Here is a 24,344-nt window from a genome sequence, read left to right on the forward strand (position 1 = left end):
CTGAATATATGTCGCACAATGATTGTTTACCTTATCAACAGATTTTAAAGATTCAAATCTCAGTTTGGCGTTGTTTGTACAATATATGATAAAAATTAATTTCGCAGTGTGTTTACACGTAATACAAAAACTGTCCTCTCGTTTTGTTTTATACATGTACCTGCCGTTTTCAATATGTAGGTTATGAGCACTAAAATCTGACGTAGTTTAAAATCATACAGTACTGTCTTTGCAAACTTACATTTTTAAAATAAATTACCTTGCACCGTTTTTGAACTTGACCATTCATTTACAAATGTTTGTTTTCCTCTGAGTTGTAGAAGAATAGATAAAATAAAAAAACACAAGAAACTTAAAATTTAAATTATTTTAAGTCGGATACAACATTTTCTCATGAGCTATTTTCCAACAAGCATATATAAAAACAAAAATAAACAAAACAAAGCAGCTAAAGAAAATGTTTAAACATAGTCAAATTTAAATCGTTAAAAATTAAACTGTTGAAAAATAAAGATTATAAAAGGTTAAGTAGACTGTAACATAACATAAAGTCTGTGGAGAACGTGCTAGTCTTGGCACAAATGATGGTTTTATATAAGAGAAAGGAGATAATAACTAGACCCACATCCCACCCTCCGCCACTCACACACTCCCTGTTACTGCACATGGTTTGATGACTCTAGGTGAAATATGTTTAAGACATTTGCAACACAACGTTCAAGCACTTTATGCGTATTTTTCACTAAGTGTAGGACCATAAACTTTGGTCTGGCTTAGTGAAATCCTAAGCAGAACACAAGATGCGCAACTTCACATGCAGTATAACAATCCTGTGAGTTTTTTAGTGTACTTTTTGAGATACATGCGATACACATTCGTACGGACTGGTATAAATGGGAAACAAACTTTTATGCCCTTAATACATCTTTTTGATTTGTCATGTGCAATAACTGTGGTCTTGCAGGGCCAAAATAAAAAGAAACTCACAAATTCACATGCTGAATAATATTCCTACAAGGTTTCATGACTCTGTGTGAAATATTTTTTCAAATATATGCAATATATGTGTATTTTTCAAAAAGTCAAGGACCATAACTCTGGTCTGGCTGAGTTAAATCACTATCAAAACAGCAGGTGCGCAACTGCACATGCTATTTAATAATCCTTTAACGTTTACCGACTCTAAGTCAAATACTTTTACAGATACATGCGACACAAACTTGTATGCCATCAATTCATATTTTTGACAACCAAGGGCCATAACTGTGGTCGGGCTGAGTGAAACACAAACAAGTACCCAGGGGCACAACTTCACGTACTGAATAATATTCCTATTATGCTTCATGATCTTTGGTCAAATACATTTTAAAATATGTGCGAAACAAACTTGTATACCCTTTTATGCATATTTTGAGTAAGTCAATGACCATAACTCTGGTCTAGTTGAGTGAGATCTCTAACAAAACCGAAGGCGCAAAACTTCACATGCTTAGTTAATATTCCTGTAATGTTTCCTGACCCCAAGTCAAATACCTTTTCGAGATACATGCGACACAAACTTTTAGACCCTTTGCCTATTTTTTGACTAAGTCAAAGGCCATATCTCTAGTCTGGCTGTGTGAAATCCCAATTTAAACACCAGGCATTTCTATGTACATGTAGTCCCATCCTCTGTCCCATTTTAGGGGAACAAAAATGAGCAGAGAATCTCTGCTGTACTGTATATTTTAAGAATAAATGCAAGGTCAGTGCGAACTGACCTGATTTATCGTTGTTCTTTCATAGAAAATGAAAGAAAGCACATAAATGTTTAAGAGCACACGCAAAGCAAAAGTTAAAGTTTAATATAACACTTATAAAGTAACTAAACACTCCCAAAACGGTGTAACACGGGATTTATCTGTACATTCAGCCCGAGCCTATTATTAACCAAGCGTTTGTGGTGGACTTTGATCAAGTTGTCACAATTTGTCTTTTGTATTTCTAAGTTTATCTTCATGATTTCTGCCTAATCAGGCTATCCAATAAAGTCATTATGACTGTTGATATTGCAAATATATGTGTTGCTCCATTTAAATGAGAGTAATTCAGTATAACATTAACAGATTTCAATTTCAACATTGGGCTATTCCAGAAAATATCCACCCCCTCCCTGTGGGTGGAAGCGTTTTTTGTACAGGGGGGGTAATTTACAGATAAGAGGAAACAGGGGGGTGCCTGAGCGAAGAGGAGGGGGGTTGGTTATTATGTTCTTGTGTGTTGATTGCGTGTAAAGGGAGGGGGGGGGGGGGGGGTATTTTCAGTTAAGAGGAAGGGGGGTTTTTAAGGTTAAGAAGGGGAAAGGGAGGGGGTACTTTGAGGAGCCGGTGTGGGAAAGGGGGAGGGGGGGGCGGGTAATTAAAAGTCTCCAGAGTGGGGGGGGGGGGATATTTCGATATAGCCCAATGGGAGGGGGGGGGGGGGAGATTTTTCTGAAATCGCCCAAGAGAGGGGGGTATTTGGAGGGATCCTATTGGGAGAGGAAAAGGAGGGGTTTTTTTAGGTAAAGGGTGTGGGAAGGCGGGGAGGGGGGTAAAAAAAAAAGGGGTAACATGTCTCCAGGAGTGGGGGGGGGGGGGGTATTTTGAGGGACCAGGTGGTGGTGGTGGGGGGGTCGATTTTGAGAAACGGAGCTGTGTATGTGGTTGGTGGGGGGGGGGGGGATATTTAGTTACCAGTAATCACAGATTTGTGGGGAGCTTGTTAATGGAATATGTGTAGACAGGGTGTGCGAAGGGAGGGGGGGGGGGAATTTGGAGGGAACCAAGGGGGGGGTGGAGTATTTGGGGGGGAGGGGTCATTTTTGGGAGAGCCAGACGAGGAGGGGTTGGCTATTTTTTTTGTTGACTGTGGTGTAATCACAGTGTTGTGTGAGAGGCCACTATAAAGTGAATAATGTGAGAACAGGGTTGAAGGGGAGGGGGGGGTGGATATTTGGAGAGATGTGGGAGGGTGGGTCATTCAAAGGAACACGGGGGGGGAGGGGGGAGAGCTATGGTGGTCCGTACAAATCTGATGGGCAGTCACGCACGCACATCACCAAACTGCCGCTCGACAGACAAAAAATTGCTTCAACAGGGGGGGGGGGAATGAAATTTGCTGGAAATAGCCCTTTAGCTCATATGTTTGGTGTGTAAACGTAGTAAGCAAGGAATGGGGTCTAGTCTGAGGTCTACACGGTGGAACGCCAGCTTTTTTCGTTGGGGGGGGGGGTTGGTATTTTACAGATAAAATAGAGTGGCAGGGGCGGGGGAGGGTATTTAGGAAACAGATGAGGGATGTGTTAATCCTTGACTTCCAAAACAGCTATCGACCTGGTTGTGGCGAGAAGTCGTCTTACTGGGTAGACATTCATGCCAAGTATTTGACAGCCACCCATCGATGACAAAGATATGGACCGGGACACGCCCATCAATGCATCTCTTTAATGTATAAGGGTGACCTGGACCTTTGAGATCGGACCTGGTCTGCGCGCAACAGCGTCTTACTGTGGGTAGACATGAATGCCAAGTTATTTGAAAAATCCATCAGCGATGACAAGATAGGACGGACACGAAAATTGCGGAACAGACCGAAAGACTGACAGGGACCGACAGGACAGACGGTTCAAAAAACTATATGCCTCCCTTCGGGGGGGCATAAAATATTGGATGTTTTGTAACACGATGTGTACTGACAGAAAAGTGCAGGGTCTAATTTATCCTACAGCAGTAATAAAAATGTTACAATAATATAAGTATTTACATGGTATAGTAAACAAACAAAGGGAATAATTCTAAACTAGGATAGGTTATCTTGGCATGACCACTTTTCTCGTTCTCCAATGATGGTGAACAATTGTGCCAAGTTTACATCAAATTCCTACATGCAAGAAGAAATGCTACAAAAAGCATTCTGGTATCTGACTTTTGGCCTCTGGACCGTGACCTTAGAGCTAGGGGTCTTGGACTCTTGCGCAGACAGGTTGTCCATTATGGGGAACATGTGTACCTAGTAATTTCAAAATACATTGATGACTGGCAGATTATGAACCGGACATTAAACAGATCTTGTTAATCTTTGACTTCAAAGGGACCTTGACCTTGGAGCTAGGGCATCTGAGTCTTACGAATGAACATCCTTTATTTATGGTAAACATTATGCAAAGTTATTTCAAAAATCCTTTATGGATGGCAGTGTTAAGGACCGGACTTGAAACACAGACCCTGGTCACATTTTACATATGTGACTTGACCTAGGGGCCTGTGGGTGGATTTTCATGTTGTGATCGGATGGCAGGTTTTGCCACTAAGGTCACCAATGTGGGAAAGCAGTTGTCTGGGGGGTGGTGATCGTGAGTGATCATTTTTGAACTGATAAACTGGCTTGTTATTTACAATTATTAAAAGAAAAATTTTCATGGTTTATTATTAGAATCATATTTAATAATTTATACATAATCTGTAAAGCGGGTTATTTCACCGTACCAAATGTTCACGTTTTTTTGAAGAGTTTGAATTCAAAGTGTCTAATTTCGCAGGAAACTTAACTTTGACCGCGAATATAAACCTTGGTCGTAAACAACAGGAGGAAATGATGGTCACCATTCCTAGAATGTTAAATAATAAATACAAAATTTGAGCGGGTAGACATGAAAATGAAAGTAAGATTTACATGCACCGATAATAAATTACCTCCTTTGCTGAGAGTGGAATGGTTCTCACTGAACTATTTGATGTTACTTTATAAAATTCACATATTTTTATTCATGAATGATCGGCAATGTGGAAGGTGATTTCAAAATGACATCAACTCTCAATTCAAACCGATAACAATGGTGTGGGTGTCCTTTGTTACAATCTGTTAAACTTATAGAGAAAGTGGCAGTAATTAACTGCCAGTGACATCTTGTGCCAGTTTGTTGTTCAAAGCTGTATCTGGTTTTAAAGCTAATAGTGATCTTTTATTTGTATAATAATTTTAGGATTTTTCACATTTCTTTCTCAAATTACATTAAATTATATAAAAACTAGAGCTATCACTGAGGTGGTGAATGTACCCACTCGATGCCCTGACACAATTCACATTTCCAATTGCTCGCACACATAAGTAAAGTAACAAAAACAAAGTCAACAACGCTAATGAGTAATAAGTTTTTATAGTGGGTGGTCCTCCTTGGGGAAAAGGTTATAATCGTTGGGAACAAAAAAAATCACCGGTGTTTAGATTTTCGCTTGCTGTCAAATGTTGAACGCGAATATGCGAAAATGAAACCTCAGCGAATATAAAACTCGCTAATAGTAATATTAATATATATTAATTGAAAGGGTTCCTATACTATATATATCAAAATTTTATAAATAAAACAGCTTGTGTTCTGGATAAAGTTTAATGAATACAGCTGAATCGATACAATGATGTTACAGATACCATTTGTTAAAAAGCATAGGATTTTTTACAAACTATTGTAATAAAGTATCATTTAACACATTACTTCGAAATCTCCAGATCTTGTCAAGTATGGTATAATTCCACGGAGTACACTTAGTAGGAGGGAAAATTACGTTGTCGCCTTCTAAATTTTAAGTTATTTACACCATTAAATATAAACTACAATAAGATAAACAATATAATATGATATTCATAATCATACACTCTTATAACAATACAATACACTTTTATTAGAATTAAACAAATATACAATGTTTAAGCTATGAAAATACCAAAATAATATGCAGCAAGAGCAATAGTTTCATTACACATTTTCAAACGAACAGAATTATGAATGAACAGAATAATAGTTGTCATCTTACCGAATACTATTTATGATGTTGGTTTTTGTTTGAATATGCTAGTATATAAATTTTACAAGGTTGCACATAATCCTTTTGGAAGTAGCGGACAGAAGAGAATCAAATTTATGAAGGGTGGCCAAATGGGATACTACAGACTTCATTATTCAGAGTTCTATTAAAGATTCTGTTACATGGCACTGGAGCTCAACCAGAGGTTATGTTACATTCACAAGCGCATTTGCACATGCCCAATTTTATGGTGATAAAGTTAGCATGGCTGTTTAACAGATTACTATGCATGATGTGGTAAAGGAGCAGCATGAGAAAAAACTGTGCCTATCCAAATTCCTGATTATCAAAATCCCAGTATTAAAGATATTTGGTTGTTCATGTTCCTGTTTCAAGTATAATATTCATAACAAGGAAAACTCATTTTTTACCGAGGACTACTTAGTTAACATAATCAATTACAATCATTGATTATTTGATATTCTTTTTCAATCTTATCAAAAGATTTAATTCTTTATTTTGTTCTATCCAATTATCATTTATTTAAAAGAAAAATTTGATAGAAGAAAACTGTTACACATGAGTATTAATGAACATCGCATGATAATACGATTATACTAGGTCTGGCATCCGAGTTCGATTATACAAAAAAAAAATTGTTTTACGATTACTGGAAATAAAGTGCTATCTTTCTAAACGACTGCTCCAGGCTACCTTTTTTTTAACCTTAAATGTCACTGAAAAAGCATGAAATCCTTGTTCGATGAACAGTGCGCTTGTCAAAAATAGAGTCATTTTATATAATTCTATACAGAATCAGTCCTGTCGGCTTTGGTGTTCAGGGTGGGACTTGGCCGTAACTGTTACATATTAATCATGGGGTTGCTATACAATACAACAGAATTGAATAGAACGCTGGGAACGGGGCTGTAAGAAGGCTTTAATTATAATTAATGACGAACTATAATGATTTTACTACCGAAAACATGAGAGTTGCTCTTTTTACTACTTTTTATGTTGAAAATCGAAAAGCGTTTAGTAAAACTTTACTCTAAACTGTCTTGATTACAGGTATAATTGGCGATTAACTATTGATCAATGACTTGAAAGTAGGCTATCCATCTGCAAGATCGGCTACATGGAAATTAAATAGAAGCTTCAGAAAAATTTACACAAAAATGCTTCAAAATGATCAAAATAAAGACTAATAGGCAATATGTGATATATGACAACCAATGTTTTTTTAGCTCAAGGACTATCGAAAAGAATACGTCTAAGCTATTACTCCACCCTGGCGTTCCACGGCGGCACACCTTGGTTAAAGTTTTGCTGCAAGTACCATACAGCTACTCATTTAAAGGCATATAGCTTTTGAAAATTATGTTTTCTTTTTCTAGGGTCAATTACGAACCTCACTGGCGTGAACGTTCCTAACTCTGACATGTATTTTGAGCAAATATGCCCCTTTCTTTAGACTTAGAACAATCATGGTTAAAGTTTTACATGCAAATATATCTCAAAAACTTAATGCAGATCTTGAAGGAAACTTCCAAGTGTCTTCGGGGTATAAAATAGTGTTGATAGCACAAGTCCCATAACTAGGACATGCATTTTGCCATAATTCTACCCCCTTTGATTAGAAATTCCTGGTTAAAGTTTTGCTCGTGTGCAGTCATCCTACAGCGATTACCAAAAGGCAATTATAGATTTGCTGAAAACTGTTGTTTATTTTTCTAGATGCACATTACAACCGCACTGGGCAAGTTATATAACTCTGACATGTATTCTGAGCAAATTATGCCCCCTTTTGGACCCTAGGACTCAAGTCCTAACTCTGACATGTATTTACAGGCAAATTATGTCCCCTTGTTTGACTTAGGAAACTCTGGTCTAAAGTTTTGCATGCAAGTTACTATCTGCAGAAACAAATGCAGATACGAAGTTTTAAGGATAAAATTTTCTTGCCACACTGGACAGGCATTTCCCCAGTTTAACATGCCGGCCAAAATCCATTGGCACCCCCATGACAGATGACTCTCATGCTGTTAATGAAAACTAGAAATTCATGCAATGATTGTTATACTGTTTATGTCAAATAACCCGAAAATTCAGGTGGCTGGGTACCTTGATGTTCTTTATAGATATTTCTTGATTCAAATTATGTTATTTTAGGGTAAGAATGCTAAGAACGACAAAAAAAAAAAATAAAGTGGGAAACTTTGGTTGATATTGATGCCTCGGTCACTGAAAGTCATGACGTACTCCTGCTTACAGACAGTTAATTTCCGCGCTTGTGTCTATCATACTATACCATAAAGAAAGAGTGCTACAAAGAAAGTATTAGATTTGCTTTATTTATTCTTTAGTATTTGTATAAATACGGTATGCAAGAATATAAAATTAAGTATAATTATGTAACGGCTATGCTAAGAAAAAATATCAGTCGTGTTTACGAATTGGATAAAAATATCAGTCCCTAATGGTCACTGGCTTGATGGGCGTAACTCGAAATAGCCTTGTTACACCCAATTCTCAGTGCTCATCTTGGTACGCAATATTCTATCAGATTATAAAACACATGACAGAGATATGACTAGCAGTATGTTGTTATCAGTAAGAGGACGATTATATAGACACTCAAACGGTGGTACCGCTTGATGCCATGTACGACGATAAGTAAAAGAATAGACAAATTACTGTTCATAATTATACTGGTATATGTAAATTAAATTGAAAATTACACCATACAGGTAATAATTTCAAATCAATTTTTGCACTCTTATTCAGCAATGTTAATATTTAAAAAAGGGGTGGCGGAGATGTGTGGTGTTATGTTATGCTTGTACATAATAATTAATTAACTATCTTCAAGTAATACTAAATAAAATATTAAAAAGAAAAACCTTAAGCAGTCTTCAAAACCACAACGAATATGGCTTTCAAAACATATGGAAATAACTCGTCAGAACCAGACCGAATTTGTTCAGTGATTCAGGAGCCAGAATGCTTTTTTATAGTATATGCCAAGAATCGTTTCAAAATCTAGAGTCGGAAGTTTTTCTTCAAAAAAAACAACCTAGCCCCCCCAGACCATAGAAAATTCGGTCCCTTAACACAAATACTAGCTTTGTTTTATTTATTCCAACTAATTAAAGCATTTGGGAGTCTTGTTGTACACTCCATGACAGTCAGCCAAGTTAACAAACTGCATGTAGCAAATTTGTAATAATTCCTTTCTAGTTTCCTGAATGTAGATAGAAACAACCTAGGTGTCTGCTGCCAACTGGTGAAGCAATTAATTTATCCCCATGCAGTAAAATTTCCTGGCCCCTGTAGAGTTACAGGCGCCACAGAGTCATGATCATGGTGATCTGTGCTGCATTTATATAATAGGTATCCATTTTGACCTGCCACATTTACAGCTGCGTAAAAATTTTGGAAATCTCTGAAGCCAAGTATTATCCAACTTGTGGTGGTATGAATGGTACATGTAGATTATATGATTCTTATCTGCAGGTTACCATTTTCTAATTAAGCACAGAGTATTATATTTTCATCCATATGAAATATAGCGTTTATGTTTCCATTCAATTTTTTTACTGAAATTTGGCCCCATCCCCCTGTCCAAAAGGGGTTATTTTCTCCTTCTTCGAAAAAGACCCCTACCAAAATCACAAAAAAACATCTCTTTACCAGACAAAACCTTTCTAGACTGTAAATTATAATGTAAACTGTACATCTAGGACAATGTGTTTAAGTAAACTTTCCTTTTTAGTGCAACATATTAAGAAAAACACTGCTTTTATTTTCCCCCTATTTTAGTGTTACGGTTGCAATTTTCCCCCTCCTTTATGGGCCACCCATCCATTTCCCCAAAACTTAAAAAACAACACTGGTTTACTTTATTAATTCTGTTATTTACCTACTAAAACCCTCCGCCCTATCAAGATTAAAAGCCTAGAGAGGACAGGCGTTTTCCGATTTAGCATTTTTTTACGAAGTTCAGAAAACAAATGCTAATGATCTTTAATGTCATAAACTAACTCCTAAACTATGATAATGTATATCAATTTTTAGAATTTTATTTTTAAAATTGGAATAAAGGCAGTTGTTATTCCTATGTCCGTATCATAGTGAAATATTTTCAGTCAGTTTTCTGAAAATAAGACCACCCTTCATATGTTGTTTGCCACTTCCGACCCAACAATTCCATATCCCCATTTTCTGTAAATATGCAGTTATATCAAAGGAGCATCATTGATGAAAGGCACATGCAGTTTTTCCATGCAAGGATACATTGAAGAAAGAAACAATCTTGTTCTCGTCCATCTTCGCATATAAGAAGGCTCCAATATTTATGCATATTTAAGCCGGATGTTTTGCAACTAGTGGTGCGGTATAATTTAAGTCCAAATCTATAAGTTGTGTTTTTTTCACAACCAAATATCCTGAACAAATCTGCCAGTCAGTGTATGAAAATGTATAATGGACTATAGCACAATTCTACAGGAAATACTTTTGGAAAGAATTATAGAGGTAAGGACATTTTTATTTTAAAACATACATGTTATGTATTGCCAGACGACAACAAGGTTTGTAATTTCTTTGTTTCGTTGTAAATTGAGATGTGTGTGAAACCAAAATTTGTAGTTCCTGTTTGGTGCCATAGATTACCATACTTGTGTTGGTGCGCAGTTAATTACAAACCAAATAATAAATCCTATAAATTGAACATGATTTATCGAAAATTAGTTAGTTCATCTAGATTTTAGAATAAATTAATTGAATGCAGCAGCACATGTTTTAGTAAACATGTTTCAACAAATTTTTATATAAGGCTAAAAACGCATATCACAAAAGTACCACTTGTGATCTTTTTGCCACATTATGCTCAACTAATAACAGTTTTTATTGTTTGCTTATGCCTTTGCCGAGTAATACTTTAAAAGAAAGAGTGGCAAGCTTTTTATGATAGGTACTTGCTCGCATGCTATATCTATAATAGCAACAAATTGATTTTTTTTTTAAAATAACGAAGATAAGTTCACCTGCAAAACCAATGGTGTTTATCATGCGCACTGGAAATGAATGTTTTCTATTGTAAAATATGGTAAGATAGCGATGTTAACGGTTCTGATGATTACATATCACTTATTGATTTTGGTGATTTAAATTTACAATCTGTAGAAAATAGAACAAAAAACGTGAAACAACAGTTTAGATAAATTTCATGAAACAGCTCTGCGAAGAAAAGGGAGTGTAAAAACTGCAAGTCAAGAAGTTTGTGTGCTCCCGCGGAAGGAATGCTGTGTGGAAACATTATGGTGCAAGTTTTCCTAGAGGACTATAACATATGTGTGTATAAAAACGATCAGAATCGGCTAGGCTTTCACCTATATATAAGTCATTTGTGACCTTGACCTGAGCGACACAGGTCATAAGCGCGACACACCTTTCAATATGGTAACAAATTGTGTCAAATCATTTTAAATCCCTATGGATATTGAAGAAAACAAGACTGTGTTAACCTTTAAACTTTGAGTGTGACCTTGGCCTTAGAGTAGGGGTCGGGATCTTGCGCATGACATGCTCCATCTCTTTATTGGGGAACAGTTATGCCATTTTACTTTCAAAAGTCTCTTCATGTGACAAGTTATGACCAGACACGAAATCGACACCTGTTAACATTTGACCTGTAAGTGTGACCTTGACCTTGGAGCTAAGGGTTGGGCTTGCCGTATGATTATGGTGACATTCTATGCCCAATTATTTCAAAGAATTCCTGGACGCCCAAAAAAACAAAAAAAAAAACCCCAAACAAAAAACCGGCGGACAGTGGATTTTAATATACACACGTCCGGGACATAAAAAGACATTATTTATTATATTTTTGTACTATAACCTTTTACATGCTAAATTTCGAAATGGACTGGTACATTCATTCAGGGTAGGCAATCCATGTATTATTGCGGGTGTTTGTTTTTTTTGATGAAGTTCATGACCTGAATAGCGCAAGTGCGACCAATGATCAGCTGCCCGGAGTGCAGGTGGATCTTGGTCTGTTCAATGGTCGCAAGGGCAGAAATTTACGCCGCCAGCAGGCTAAAGGTTAAGAATGACATATATTTGGATCTGTTACTATCTGATTATGAATGATGATAATCACATCGTTTTGAAGGACGGAAAACGAATATGTATCTTTTAATGTGATTGTTGCTGTTTTGAAAATTTTGATAGCAAGATGTAGCAATATGTACTTTTATTCTATACCTATATAAATTGCTGTAAAACATCGCTTGTATTTCACAATTAAGTATTGAACAGGCAGAAACCAATTCCGTATTGTACCTTCGGTATTGTATGCTACCAGGCTACTTTCATTAATATGATGACCGACACAGTTCGATCAATAGGCACATGGAAAACTTCAATTAGTTCCATTTTGATATCGTAAACATTGGAGATAGTTCACTAACAAAAACAACAAATACAAAGGTAGAGGTATATAATAAAAGGGGCCATATATACAGTAGTAGATCTGGGATTTGTATCCGCTCTCATGGATTTTGCAAGGTTGATTTCATACTCCGCGCTTGCGCACCCTCTTGAGATCCATTGGCAAAAATTCCACTCCAACAAATAAAATCCAGATGAGCTACTGTTATATTATATTATAACCCTGTTATATGTAATTGATCATTTGTTCAACGAAATAAATACAGCCTCAATTCTGTTTGCTCAAACTGGCTGCGCCCAGAGACATTTCCAAGACCGGGACGTAGTAAAGCGGGTGTTTCAGTTGAGATGTGAAGCGAATGAAGTGGCTTGTATGCATTTATACTCATGTATTCAATGTTTTTTCTTACACAAGCCCTTTTTATTATTTTATAAAGCTATTAAATTACAGTATTTTATGTTGCAGTAAGAATAAATTTATATTTGTTTAGACAGAGAATTATATTCATATTATTTTAAAATTAAAAATAAATAAATTACTATTTCAATTCATTACAATTAAATAGGGTTATTTATACAAGTAGCGTGATCGGGGGATGCAGTATTCGGCCGCGTGGTTTGCCAGATCAGATCTAACAAGGCGCACAAGAGCCAGAGTGTGATACGACCTGCTTGCAAAATCCTCAAGAGCGAGTACAAGTCCAGATCAAGCTACTTGTTATAGACTTTTATATTATACCTTTCCCATTTTGATTTTGTTTTAGTTCTTGAACGAAATCTTCAGTTTATCGAATTAAATGGAACTTAGTGAAGTTTTATGTGGGTATTTATAGAACTGTGTCAGGTTATGCATATTAATGGAAAAAAGTTGGCAGCATACAATACGAAGGTACCAATACGGAAAATGTATTTAAAAGGTACAATACGGAATTTTTGTCGTTGTTCATATTTAATTGTGAAATACAAGCCGATTTTTACGAATTATATAGGTATATAATAAAATTAGTGTGCTGACTCCGATTTAAAACATTTAATTTGTACACGACATTATATATTAACATTGAATGGTTTTTAAATATGTATCATAGTTTAAATATAAAAATCATTGTATCTGATCAGACTTGTTTATGCAGACAGAAATCAATGGATTATAGCAGAGGCAGTTAAGGCCTGATATAAATTAGCCCCTGTATTAATAAACGCTTTTGGTTAACTTATGTCATTAATGGTCATAAAATTACATGATGGATTTAGTGGAGATGGAGTAAAATGTCAGCATTGCATTCACAATGCATCCAAAACAATCCTTATCTTAAGGCACTTTTCTTAAACCAAAAATTACGATCATAAAAAATATGCTACCAAAATTCTTTAAGTTGCTACATGTACAGACTTTTAACTTTACTTAGAATATTTTGGTTGTTTATACATGTATATAATTATTTCAGTCATATTGCTTTTGTTGTAATTGTAGATAATGGATTATTATCATAACGTTGCTGTCAGTTTTGTAAAATTTTGTACTGGTTTGTTTATAATCATTGTATTGTACTTGTAACATTATTTATACAGGGACCAGATTGTAAATTGGCTCTGAGAAATATCGTCATCACTATAAATAAAGTCTTACTACTTAAACAGGTAAATGACTTACTATTTGTCAAAGTCATTAGATTCAGAAAAGTGGGGTATGATAGAGGATATAATGGCAGAACGATTTATACATTTTACTCAGTAGTGGCCTGTATCAGATAGTAACTCTGTTGCTAAATACGATGCAAGGTTAAGTCCTAGAATGATAAACACGAAATATAATTCATTTTTCAGTACGTCCCAACACAGACCTATATGCCTATGATGTTATCAAGAAACTTCGAAAACACTCCTTTCCTACCTCAAAACATTGCTTTTTAAAACTCAAAAAACTCACTTTGAAATTGATTACAAGCCAGAGAATGAGTTGCAATCACAATACTTTACTCATAAGGGATGAACTATTTAACTTAACTCTACACGGTAATATACAAGTGCTAGCAACCAGGGCCTCTTGAAAATGATTTCTGGCAAATTCATTTTATGTAGGGGTTGTAGGTTTTTGCGACATTGCAGATGTATCATATAATCCATTACTTTTAATGGAAGGAATCCAAAGAGCTTGTGTTTTTATGCCACTGAATGAGAATATGGCCAAGAGATGTTAAGATGGAAAAAATATGTCCAGATATTTGGAACAGGTTGAAAGAAGGTGATACTTTAAAAAGTCCAAGTTATTGAGTAATTAACTTAATAGATTGCTGCCTTGTGGGTTCAAATGTATTGGGTTTCATATAACATATTTTACAGAATTTTATTTGGTAATTTGGAAAAAACACTGCAAGGAGGGGTAGCCACGAGCATTTCAAACATGATATGCACAGAGATGAGTGGGGGGGGGAGGAGGTTTCCCGTTCTGCTGGTCGGCACCAAGGCCGTTTCTGGGCAAATTTTGGAACTTAGATCCAAAAATGGTGGCATTCTGATTGCATTTTGTTGGATATCAAGGGTACTTAGTCCACTTAAAGGTCCTAAATTTTGAATATATTTAACTGCTAAGGCATCCCCCTATTATTGCCAATTTTGAGAATTAGATAAAAAAACAAGGAGACAGCCTTGCGGGTGCTGACGCTCTTGATTTTTGTGTATTAAAGAAAACTAAGTCTATCATTGATTTTCTAAGTCTAAAAGGCGCAACACTCTTGCAAAAAAGCAGAAGGATAGGAGAGTTTGTGTATTGATGTACAGTGTCACTGAGATATGAAAAAAACTTTGCAAGTTTTAAAGCACTTAGCTTTGATTAGTTTATGAGAAAAATGACCTAAACATAATATCAAACCTAGAAAATGATTTTCTAAGTCCAAAGGGCAATAATTATTGCAAAAAAGCGGATGGAGTTATGTTGATTGCTGTTACAGAGTCCGCTTATGATGGTGACAAAGAGTTGCAAGTTTTAAAGCAATCGGCTTTGATAGGTTAATGAGAAAAAGTTGACCTAAAACCAAAACTTAAACCAAGAAATCTGATATTTTCTAAGTCCAAAGGGTCGGCAAAATCGTGGCACAAAGCGAGATGGGTGAGTTCTGCTGTACCAGGGTTTTTTTTAGCTTATGGATGGTGAACAAAGTGTTGCCACAAGTTTTAAAGGAATAACCTTGATAGTTTAGGATAAAAGCATGACCTAAACATAAAAAATTAACCAAGTAAACTGTGATTTTCTACGTCCAAAAAGGAGGCCATAATTCTTGCCAAAAAGCAACGATGGAGTTATTGTTCTTGATGGACGGGTCGCTTATGATGGGGACAGTTTATTCCAAGTTCAAAGCAAAAAGCTTTGCTAGTTACATAGAACAGTGAAGCTTTTAAACCATAACACTTCCCCCAAGAACATGATATTTCTAAGTACAAAAGTGGGACCCTAATCTTGCAAAAAGCAAGATGGAGTTAGTTTCTTGCTATACAGGGTCAGCTGATGGATGGTGAACAGTATTCCAAGTTTCAAAGCAATAGCTTTGATAGTTTAGGAGAAAAGCTGAGCTAAAAATAACACTTACCAGGCAACGCCGACGCCGAGTCCGACAACCGTCAAAAGTGATTGACAATAACTCATCATTTTTTTTCAAAAAATCAGATGAGCAAAAAATGGTGCAGTCTGAGGCATTTGTGGAATATAATAGGGTCTTGAGCTATATATTAGAATATATATATAAAGTTCCTGCGTGCTTACACAGATGCTTTAATTAGGAACTCCTTTTTTTTGGCAACAACACATACCTGTATTTTTTATATATGATATACGTACTGTGCATATGAGAGCGACAACTACTGCGGGTGTATATATGTGTTGGGTATATGGTCTATTTATGTTCCGTATAGAACAGGGATGCTACTGAACAAATCTCTTACATAGTAACGAGCTGATTTATCTTTCGCTACATACTTTTGGTGAACGCGCCTTGCGGAAGCGAAGAAAGAGTTGTCCAATGGTGTTTGGTGGATGTGGTGCATACGGGATTTGTCTTGTCCACCCGGACATAACTTTGACAGCATGGAGCAATATTGTTTATAGTTGGTCTGAATGTAACCTCCGTGAGACGGAGTGTCATGCGCAAACCCCAGATTCCTATCTCAAAGGTCAAGGTCACAGTTGGAGGTCAAAGTTCATGTCAGATCTTGTCCGGCCCATAACTTTGACATGCATTGAGGAATCTTGTTAATCCCCCGCCGTGGCGGAGGGATTATAGGAATGGTCTGCGTCCGTCCTTCCGTCCTTCCGTCCGTCTTTCCGTCCGTCCTTCCGTCCGTCCGTCCGTCCTTCCGTCCGTCCTTCCGTCCGTAACAAAATCGTGTCCGGTCCATATCTCCTAAACCCCTTGAAGGATTTTCATGAAACTTGGGTCAAATGATCACCTCATCAAGACGATGTGCAGAACCCATGAGTCAGCCTTGTCGGTTCAAGGTCAAGGTCACAACTCAAGGTCAAAGGTTTGAGTCTGCCATTTTGTGTCCGCTCTATATCTCCTAAACCCCTTGAAGGAATTTTATAAAACTTGGGTCAAATGATATCTCATCAAGACGATGTGCAGAACCCATGAGTCAGCCATGCCGGCTCAAGGTCAAGGTCACAACTCAAGGGTCAAAGGTTTTGAGCCTTCCATTTTGTGTCCGCTCTATATCTTCTTAAACCCCCTTTAAGGAATTTTATAAACTTGGGTCAAATGATCATCTCATCAAGACGATGTGCAGAACCCATGAGTCAGTCATGCCGGCTCAAGGTCAAGGTCACAACTTAGGGTCAAAAGTTTGAGCCTTCCATTTTGTGTCTGCTCTATATCTCCTAATCCCCTTGAAGGATTTTTTATCAAAAATTGGGTCAACGATAACCTCATCAAGGCGATGTGCAGAAAATTATGAGTCAGCCATGTCGGCTCAAGGTCAAGGTCACAACTGAAGGTCAAATGTTTGAGCCTTCCATTTTGTGTCCGCTCTATATCTCTTAAACCCCTTGAAGGAATTTTATAAAACTTGGGTCAAATGATCATCTCATCAAGACGATGTGCAGAACCCATGAGTCAGTCATGCCGGCTCAAGGTCAAGGTCACAACTTGGGGTCAAAAGTTTGAGCCTTCCATTTTGTGTCTGCTCTATATCTCCTAATCCCCTTGAAGGATTTTTATCAAACTTGGGTCAAACGATAACCTCATCAAGGCGATGTGCAGAACTTATGAGTCAGCCATGTCGGCTCAAGGTCAAGGTCACAACTGAAGGTCAAATGTTTGAGCTTCCATTTTGTGTCCGCTCATATCTCCTAAACCCTTGAAGGAATTTTATAAAAACTTGTGGTCAAATGATTACCTCATCAGAACGATGTGCAGAAATTATGAGTCAACCATGCCAGCTCAAGGTCAAGGTCACAACTAAGGGTCGAAGGTTTGAGCCTTCCATTTGGTGTCCACTCTGTATTTCCTTAACCCCTTGAAGGATTTTCATCAAACTTGGGTCAAATGATCACCTCATCAAGAACTCATGAGTCAGCCATGTCAACTCAAGGTCAAGGTCACAACTGAAGGTCAAAGGTTTCAGCTCTGTATCTCCTAAACCCCTTGAAGGATTTTCATGAAACTTTGGTCAAATGATCACCTCATCAAGATGTTGTGCAGAATTCATGAGTCAGCCATGTCAGTTCAAGGTCAAGGTCACAGCTAAAATCAAAGGTTTACCCTTTCACTATCTATAGCAGTGGCGGGGGATTTAGCTGTCTTTCAGACTGCCTTGTTTATATTTGGTATGAATGTTTAACCCAATGAGACGGACTCTATCTTGAAGGTCAAGGTCATAGTTAGAGGTCAAAGGGCGGGCTCGACATGTTGCCCATGGGCATCTAGTTTACCAAGGTAATTTACTATATGTGAAAGGGTGGAGTTTGCACTTTCAAGTGTGAGTGGGGTATTATTTTTGTGGCAAGCAGAAACCAGGTGGGTGGAGGTGATGATAATAGGGAGGGGAGGGGGTAAAGTAGAGTTTACCATTTCATGTAGAAAGGACAAACCACACTAGGGTTAGGGGAGGGCCGGATTATTTGGATGGTAGGAGGGGGTGATTGAACAAACTGTCTGGAAGCACCTTAGGACAGGGACATTTGAAGAAGTGAGAAACTAATCGATTGGTGCGGAAGCAGTTTAATTCAGGGGGTGGCCAGTTAAGTGGGGCATGTATTTTGAGGTAAGCAGAAAGTAGGGGACAAATGCAGGCATGTTGGGTAAGGTCTATGAATGAATACTGTATAGACAAGGGATGTGGAGCACATTTTAGCATGAATATTGTTTTGCCATTAGCAGAAAACCAGGTGGGTGGTGGAGTGGAGGACATCTGTCCTGGGGTCGTGTGAGCAGGTAGTTTATCATTGCCCAACCATGTAGCAAGAAGATACCACACTAGGTCAGCCAGGGAGGGGCTAGACTCTTGGATATGGTAGGCGGGAGAATTTGGTCAACAGTGTGAAAGCACTAATCTTTTTAATCCCCCGCCGCGAGTGGTGGGGAGTTAAGGAATGGTCTCCATCCTTCCGTAAGATTTGTGTCGCTCTGTATCTCCTAAACCCCTTAAGGATTTTCATGAAACTTGGGTCAAATGATAACCTCATCAAGACGATATGCAGAACCCATGAGTCAGCCATGTCAGTTCTAGGTCAAGGTCACAACTCGAGGTCCAAGGTTTGAGCCTTCCATTTCGTGTCCACTCTGTATCTCCTAAACCCCTTGAATTATAATCATGAAACTTGGGTCAAATGATCACCTCATCAAGACGATGTGCAGAACCCATGAGTCAGCCATGTCGGCTCAAGGTCAAGGTCACAACTCAAGGTCAAAGGTTTGGGCCTTCCATTTTGTGTCCGCTCAGTATCTCCTAAGCCCCTTCAAGGATAATCATGAATCTTGGATCAAAAGATCTTCTCATCAAGACAATGTGCAGAACTCATGAGTCAGCAATGTCAGCTCAAGGTCAAGGTCACAACTCAAGGTCAAAGGTTTGAGCCTTGGGACAAATAGTCACCTCATCAAGGCGATATGCAGAAATCATGAGTCAACCATGCCGGCTCAAGGTCAAGGTCACAACTTGGGGTCAAAGGTTTGAGCCTTCCATTTCGTGTCCACTCTGTATCTCCTAAACCCCTTGAATTATAATCATGAAACTTGGGTCAAATGATCACCTCATCAAGACGATGTGCAGAACCCATGAGTCAGCCATGTCGGCTCAAGGTCAAGGTCACAACTCAAGGTCAAAGGTTTGGGCCTTCCATTTTGTGTTCGCTCTGTATCTCTTAAACCCAGGTGAAGGATTTTTATATCAAACTTGGGTCAAATGATCACCTTATCAAGAACACATCAGTCAGCCATGTCAGTTCTAGGTCAAGGTCACAACTCGAGGTCAAAGGTTTGAGCTCTTTATGATGCTCTAAACCCCTTACCCCTTAAAGGATTTTCATGAAACTTGGGTCAAATGACCACCTCATCAAGATGATGTGCAGAATTCATGGGTCAGCCAGTCAGTTCAAGGCCAAGGTCACAGCTCAAGGTCAAAGGTTTACCTTCACTATAACAGTGACGGGGGGGATTTAGCTGTCTTTCAGACTGCATTGTTTTTTGTGGTGGCAAGTGGGGGTGGGAAACTGTTTGGCTGGTAGCTAGGAAATGGTGATGAAACACTTCTAAGGGGAGTTGAGAATTTGAAAACTACATGGGGGTGGGGGTCGCAAATGCTTGAGATCTATGAATTGAATACTGTATTGACCGGGGTATGGAAGGGGGAATAGCCCGATGTGGGGGGTGGGGGGAAGTATTTGGTGGAATCTTATTGGGAGGAAGGGGAGGGGGATATTTTGAGGTAGCCAGGGTGTGTGGAAGGGGGAGGGGGTGGTAAAAATGTCTCCGAGGAGGGGGGGGGGGATATTTTCTGAATAGCCCCATGGGAGGGGGGGGGGGATATTGTTCTGAAATAACGGAGAGGTGAGGAGGTGGGGGGGGGGGGTGGGGGGGGTGGGGTATTGGAGGGATCCAATTGGAAGGAGGGGGGGGGGTTATTTTGAGGGGGTTAACCGGGTTGTGAGGGGGGTAAAATGTCACCAGGAGGGTGGGGGGGGGGGCGATATTTCTGAATAAACCGGAGAGGGGGGGGGTATTTTGGAGGGATTCCTATTGGGAGGAAGGGGAGGGGGGTATTATTGAGGTAGCCAGGGTGTGGAAGGGGGAGGGGGGGGTGGGTAATTATAAAATGTCTCTAGGAGGGGGGGGGGGGGGGGGGGGAGGAGTATTTTCTGAAATAGCCCGATGGGAGGGGAGGGGGGGTGTTATTTTCTGAAATAACCCGAGAGGAGGGGAGGGGGGGGTATTTGGAGGGATCTAATTGGGAGGAAGGGGAGGGGGGTATTTTGAGGTAACCGGGGTGTGGAAGGGGGAGAGGGGGGTATAATGTCTCCAGGAGGGGGGGGTAATTTTCTCCGAAAAAACTGCTTCCACAGGGGGGGGGTGGATATTTTCTGGAATAGCCCATTTTAAGAAAACCTTGTCTGCTCACTGAAAGCGTCTACAATCAATGACAATGGAGGCGTCTGCATATTTAGAGAATATATGCAATTTTCTTAGCTTGACAGTTGTTACACTATGTGTAATTATGAAAGTCCCACAGATATGGTCAGCGTTCAAAACAGGAAATACAAAAGGCATTAGCCTTGGAAGTGTTTTGCTTGAACAGACCGGGTAAGTGATGTGTATGCTTTTCTCCCCGCGATTCGTGACTCTTATTTTGAAATTTATCCTGTCACTTGCAGTATTTTCGACCCGATATCAGGGTGCCGTATATCTTTCTTGATATACCGTCAGTTGATCATGTGACCAGTGATATACGGTCAGTTGATCATGTGACCTTATGATCGATATTGTTGTCATAAGAAATTTTGCAGCGAAACCATCATCATTGTGTTGGAAATGTCCGAACTAAGAAAATGAATGGTCAAATAATGAGTTTTTATTCAAAAACGAAGAAGTTACTGCGATTTTGCCGGTAATCACGTCATTATATAAGTGACGTCATTACGAATATGACGTCATTAAAGCGGTTGTCGCACACTTATTTTTGTAAAATAAATTGCCAAATATCGGAAAATGAAGTAATGACAAGATAAATAGAATAATATGTTAGTGCCTAAGATGAAGAAAGTTTATCTGGCTCGGCTCCGGACGTTATCAGGTTCGCCTTCGGCTCACCCGATAACCTCCTCCACCTCGCCAGATAAACTTTCTCATCTACGGCACTAACCTATTATTCTCTATATAGCGCATGCGCAATATATATGAGACTTACACAGAGCTCCAGATAAGCTGCGTATTTGCGTATTTACGCAATTAAAATTGCAGAAAACCCAATTGAATTCATACAGTGTGCGTACTGAAACGCAATTAAAATTCCTAATACCCAATTCGTAAAAAATAGATTGCGTATCGCATTTTCCTTATAACTAGAACGGGTACGAGACTTTAACGCTAGATTTGACTGACTGGTTATACGTTACTGCAGAACAGGTTGCAATTTATCGGGAAAATAACAGGACCATTCAGTCGGCTGATCGGTGTTTATTTGGACGCTTTGTAAACAATTTTACGCCGATAAAATGTAAAGAGGTTGCAGGAAAAAAACATTGTTGCAGCACAAACAAACAAATTAGTGGGATATTTTGCTGTTCAACAATGACAGTTATTGTTTGTGACGATGTAGTGTCACCAATACTGGATGACATCTTTTGGGAGAATGCATATTGCGGTGACCACATCGTTCGGGATATTGTGGATGAACTGATCTTAGACTGCATTAAAAGTGAAAAAGAAAACAACAGTATGAAACATTCATTACAATTTTAAATACATTTTTGTATTAAACATTGAAGGGCGCCATTAAAATACTTAGTCAGTCCTGTTTAATGATATATACCATGTATACTGTAAGCAAAAAAATACTCAATTGTTAGTGCGAGATTGGTAAAATACCCAATTGGTTTTAGCAAATACCCAATTACTTCTGAAAAGGCTGGGTAATGATATTATTTTTACCCAATTCAAATTTCCAATACCCAATTCAGACAAAAAATGATGGGTAAATACCCAATTGCACCAAAAGCTTATCTGGAGCTCTGCTTACATCAAAGAAGTATAAAATACACAGAATGGCAACTGGCTGTAATCTCGCATGAGCTCGTGTCAGAGCGTGATTCGGCGTTATCTTACTAAAAACAAACATTGGCGAGCATGGAGTTACAATTTGTACCTTTAAAACTACATTTAAAATACATGTTAGATTCTAAAACAAAATTAGTTTAATGTGAAATGGTCTTAAGACACGAAGTACACGATTTTTTTTTGCCATCAAAAGAAGAGTGGTCATAAGGTGATAATCATTATTTTACCGATGAATAATTGCTTTCACATACAAAATGGCGCATGGAGAAAGCGCCACTTCCGGTAAACGAGATCTCGTTTTTTTTGTCACGGGAGGTTGGCGAGATTTGCTCTATATGCCTTTCAAGTTGCCAATCTATTTATTTTTAGAGCTCTTTGCTTACATGTATATAAATTGGGTATTTGATAATTCAAAACAATATCTAAAAGTCAATAAACTTTCAACTTTTAGTTAGACATACATGTGATCTCCTGCGCGGGAGGGTCAAAATCCCGATTTTTTCACCTTGCCTCCTGTCTCCCGACCAAAACCATTTTTCTCCCACTTTTCAAAAAAAAAAAAAAAAAAAAAAAAAAAAAAAAAAAAAAAAAAAAAAAAAAATCAGTATTATGACTGGGTTGATAATTACCGAGGAGTGCCAAACATGTTTACACAGTAAATCAAAGTGTCACCGACTGTTGTGTATTATACATGTTTGACACACATGTAAAGAGTTGTTTTTCACAGGTGAATTATTAATTGTTTGTTTTGATACGGGATTACACAAGTAGGGCCTTTTCCACCTGTCTCACGGGGCCGAATATCTGCCCATTCTCAATGCCAATTAAGCTCCATTTTTTACCAATTTGAAGCAAAAAACTCCCAGTCATAAGAAATAATTCCCAACTGAAATGAATTTTGATTAAAATTTTGCTCGGTAATAAAATCTAATAAATAATTATTGGAAGAACCAACCCATTACTATTTTTAGAACAGGAGTGTTATTTCCTCTTATGGAGTTATGCCATTTTCTTCCAATGTTTACCAAATTAATTTGCTACTAAATCGGAAATATTTCATTGAAAATTGGATGAAAACATACCCTCATTTATTTGATAACATCAGTCTACATTATTTTGGTAAGGGTTAATACATGTTGATGCATTTCTGTTTTCTATTTTTCATGTCAAAACCCTTACAGAAGCAAGCCTCTGTGGCGTACATGCTGCGTATTTACTGTGTATATGCCGCGAACACAGTAGTACGCCAGAGGAGTACATTTTACATACACCGCATGCCGCATACATGCCGCGTACTATTATGATGAGTACACAGCATGTACGCAGGAGGTCACTAGTACACTTTAAGTACGCAGCACAGACTCTGAAAATTTAAGGAGTACACTGCATGTACGCAGGAGGGACTTGTACAAGAAAATAGTACACTGCAAGTACACCGCAGATACTTTGAAATTTGTGCAGTACACTTCATATACGCGGGAAAGACTTGTACAACTTCTTTTGGAATTTATACTTAGTTTTTTTTTATAAGTTTAAGTCTGAAGTAAACTTCATATATGCGGGAGGGACTTGTTCATTTTCTTTTGGTATTTATACCTTGAATTTTTTTAGGTAAAAGTGTGAAGTACACTTCTTGCAGGAAGGATTTGTACATTTTTTTTTTTTTTGGAAGCAAGAACTTGATTTCCGAGTAACTTTTATCTTAATAGCATAGAATAGTTCAGATTACCGGTATTCTGAACAAAGAAAATTTGCCAAACTATTTGCAATGTTCATTTGTGAAGCGTACATCTTAGTGATTTCT

General features: G+C 38.0%; 1 protein-coding gene across 1 annotated transcript in view; it reads left to right on the plus strand.

Annotated features, from left to right (window-relative positions):
* Nucleotides 1-1,918: 1,918 nt before the first annotated feature.
* LOC123525142 (uncharacterized) overlaps nt 1,919-24,344 on the plus strand; it is a 36,000-nt gene continuing 13,574 nt past the window's right edge. The window contains exons 1-2 of the mRNA XM_045303925.2: nt 1,919-2,118; nt 20,859-21,067. Coding sequence (XP_045159860.1) covers nt 20,904-21,067 — 164 coding nt within the window. The 5' untranslated portion in view covers nt 1,919-2,118; nt 20,859-20,903. The remainder of the gene's footprint in view (nt 2,119-20,858; nt 21,068-24,344) is intronic.

This window comes from Mercenaria mercenaria, chromosome 3, assembly GCF_021730395.1.
Source record: "Mercenaria mercenaria strain notata chromosome 3, MADL_Memer_1, whole genome shotgun sequence".
Classification (NCBI taxonomy): Eukaryota; Metazoa; Mollusca; class Bivalvia; order Venerida; family Veneridae; genus Mercenaria; species Mercenaria mercenaria.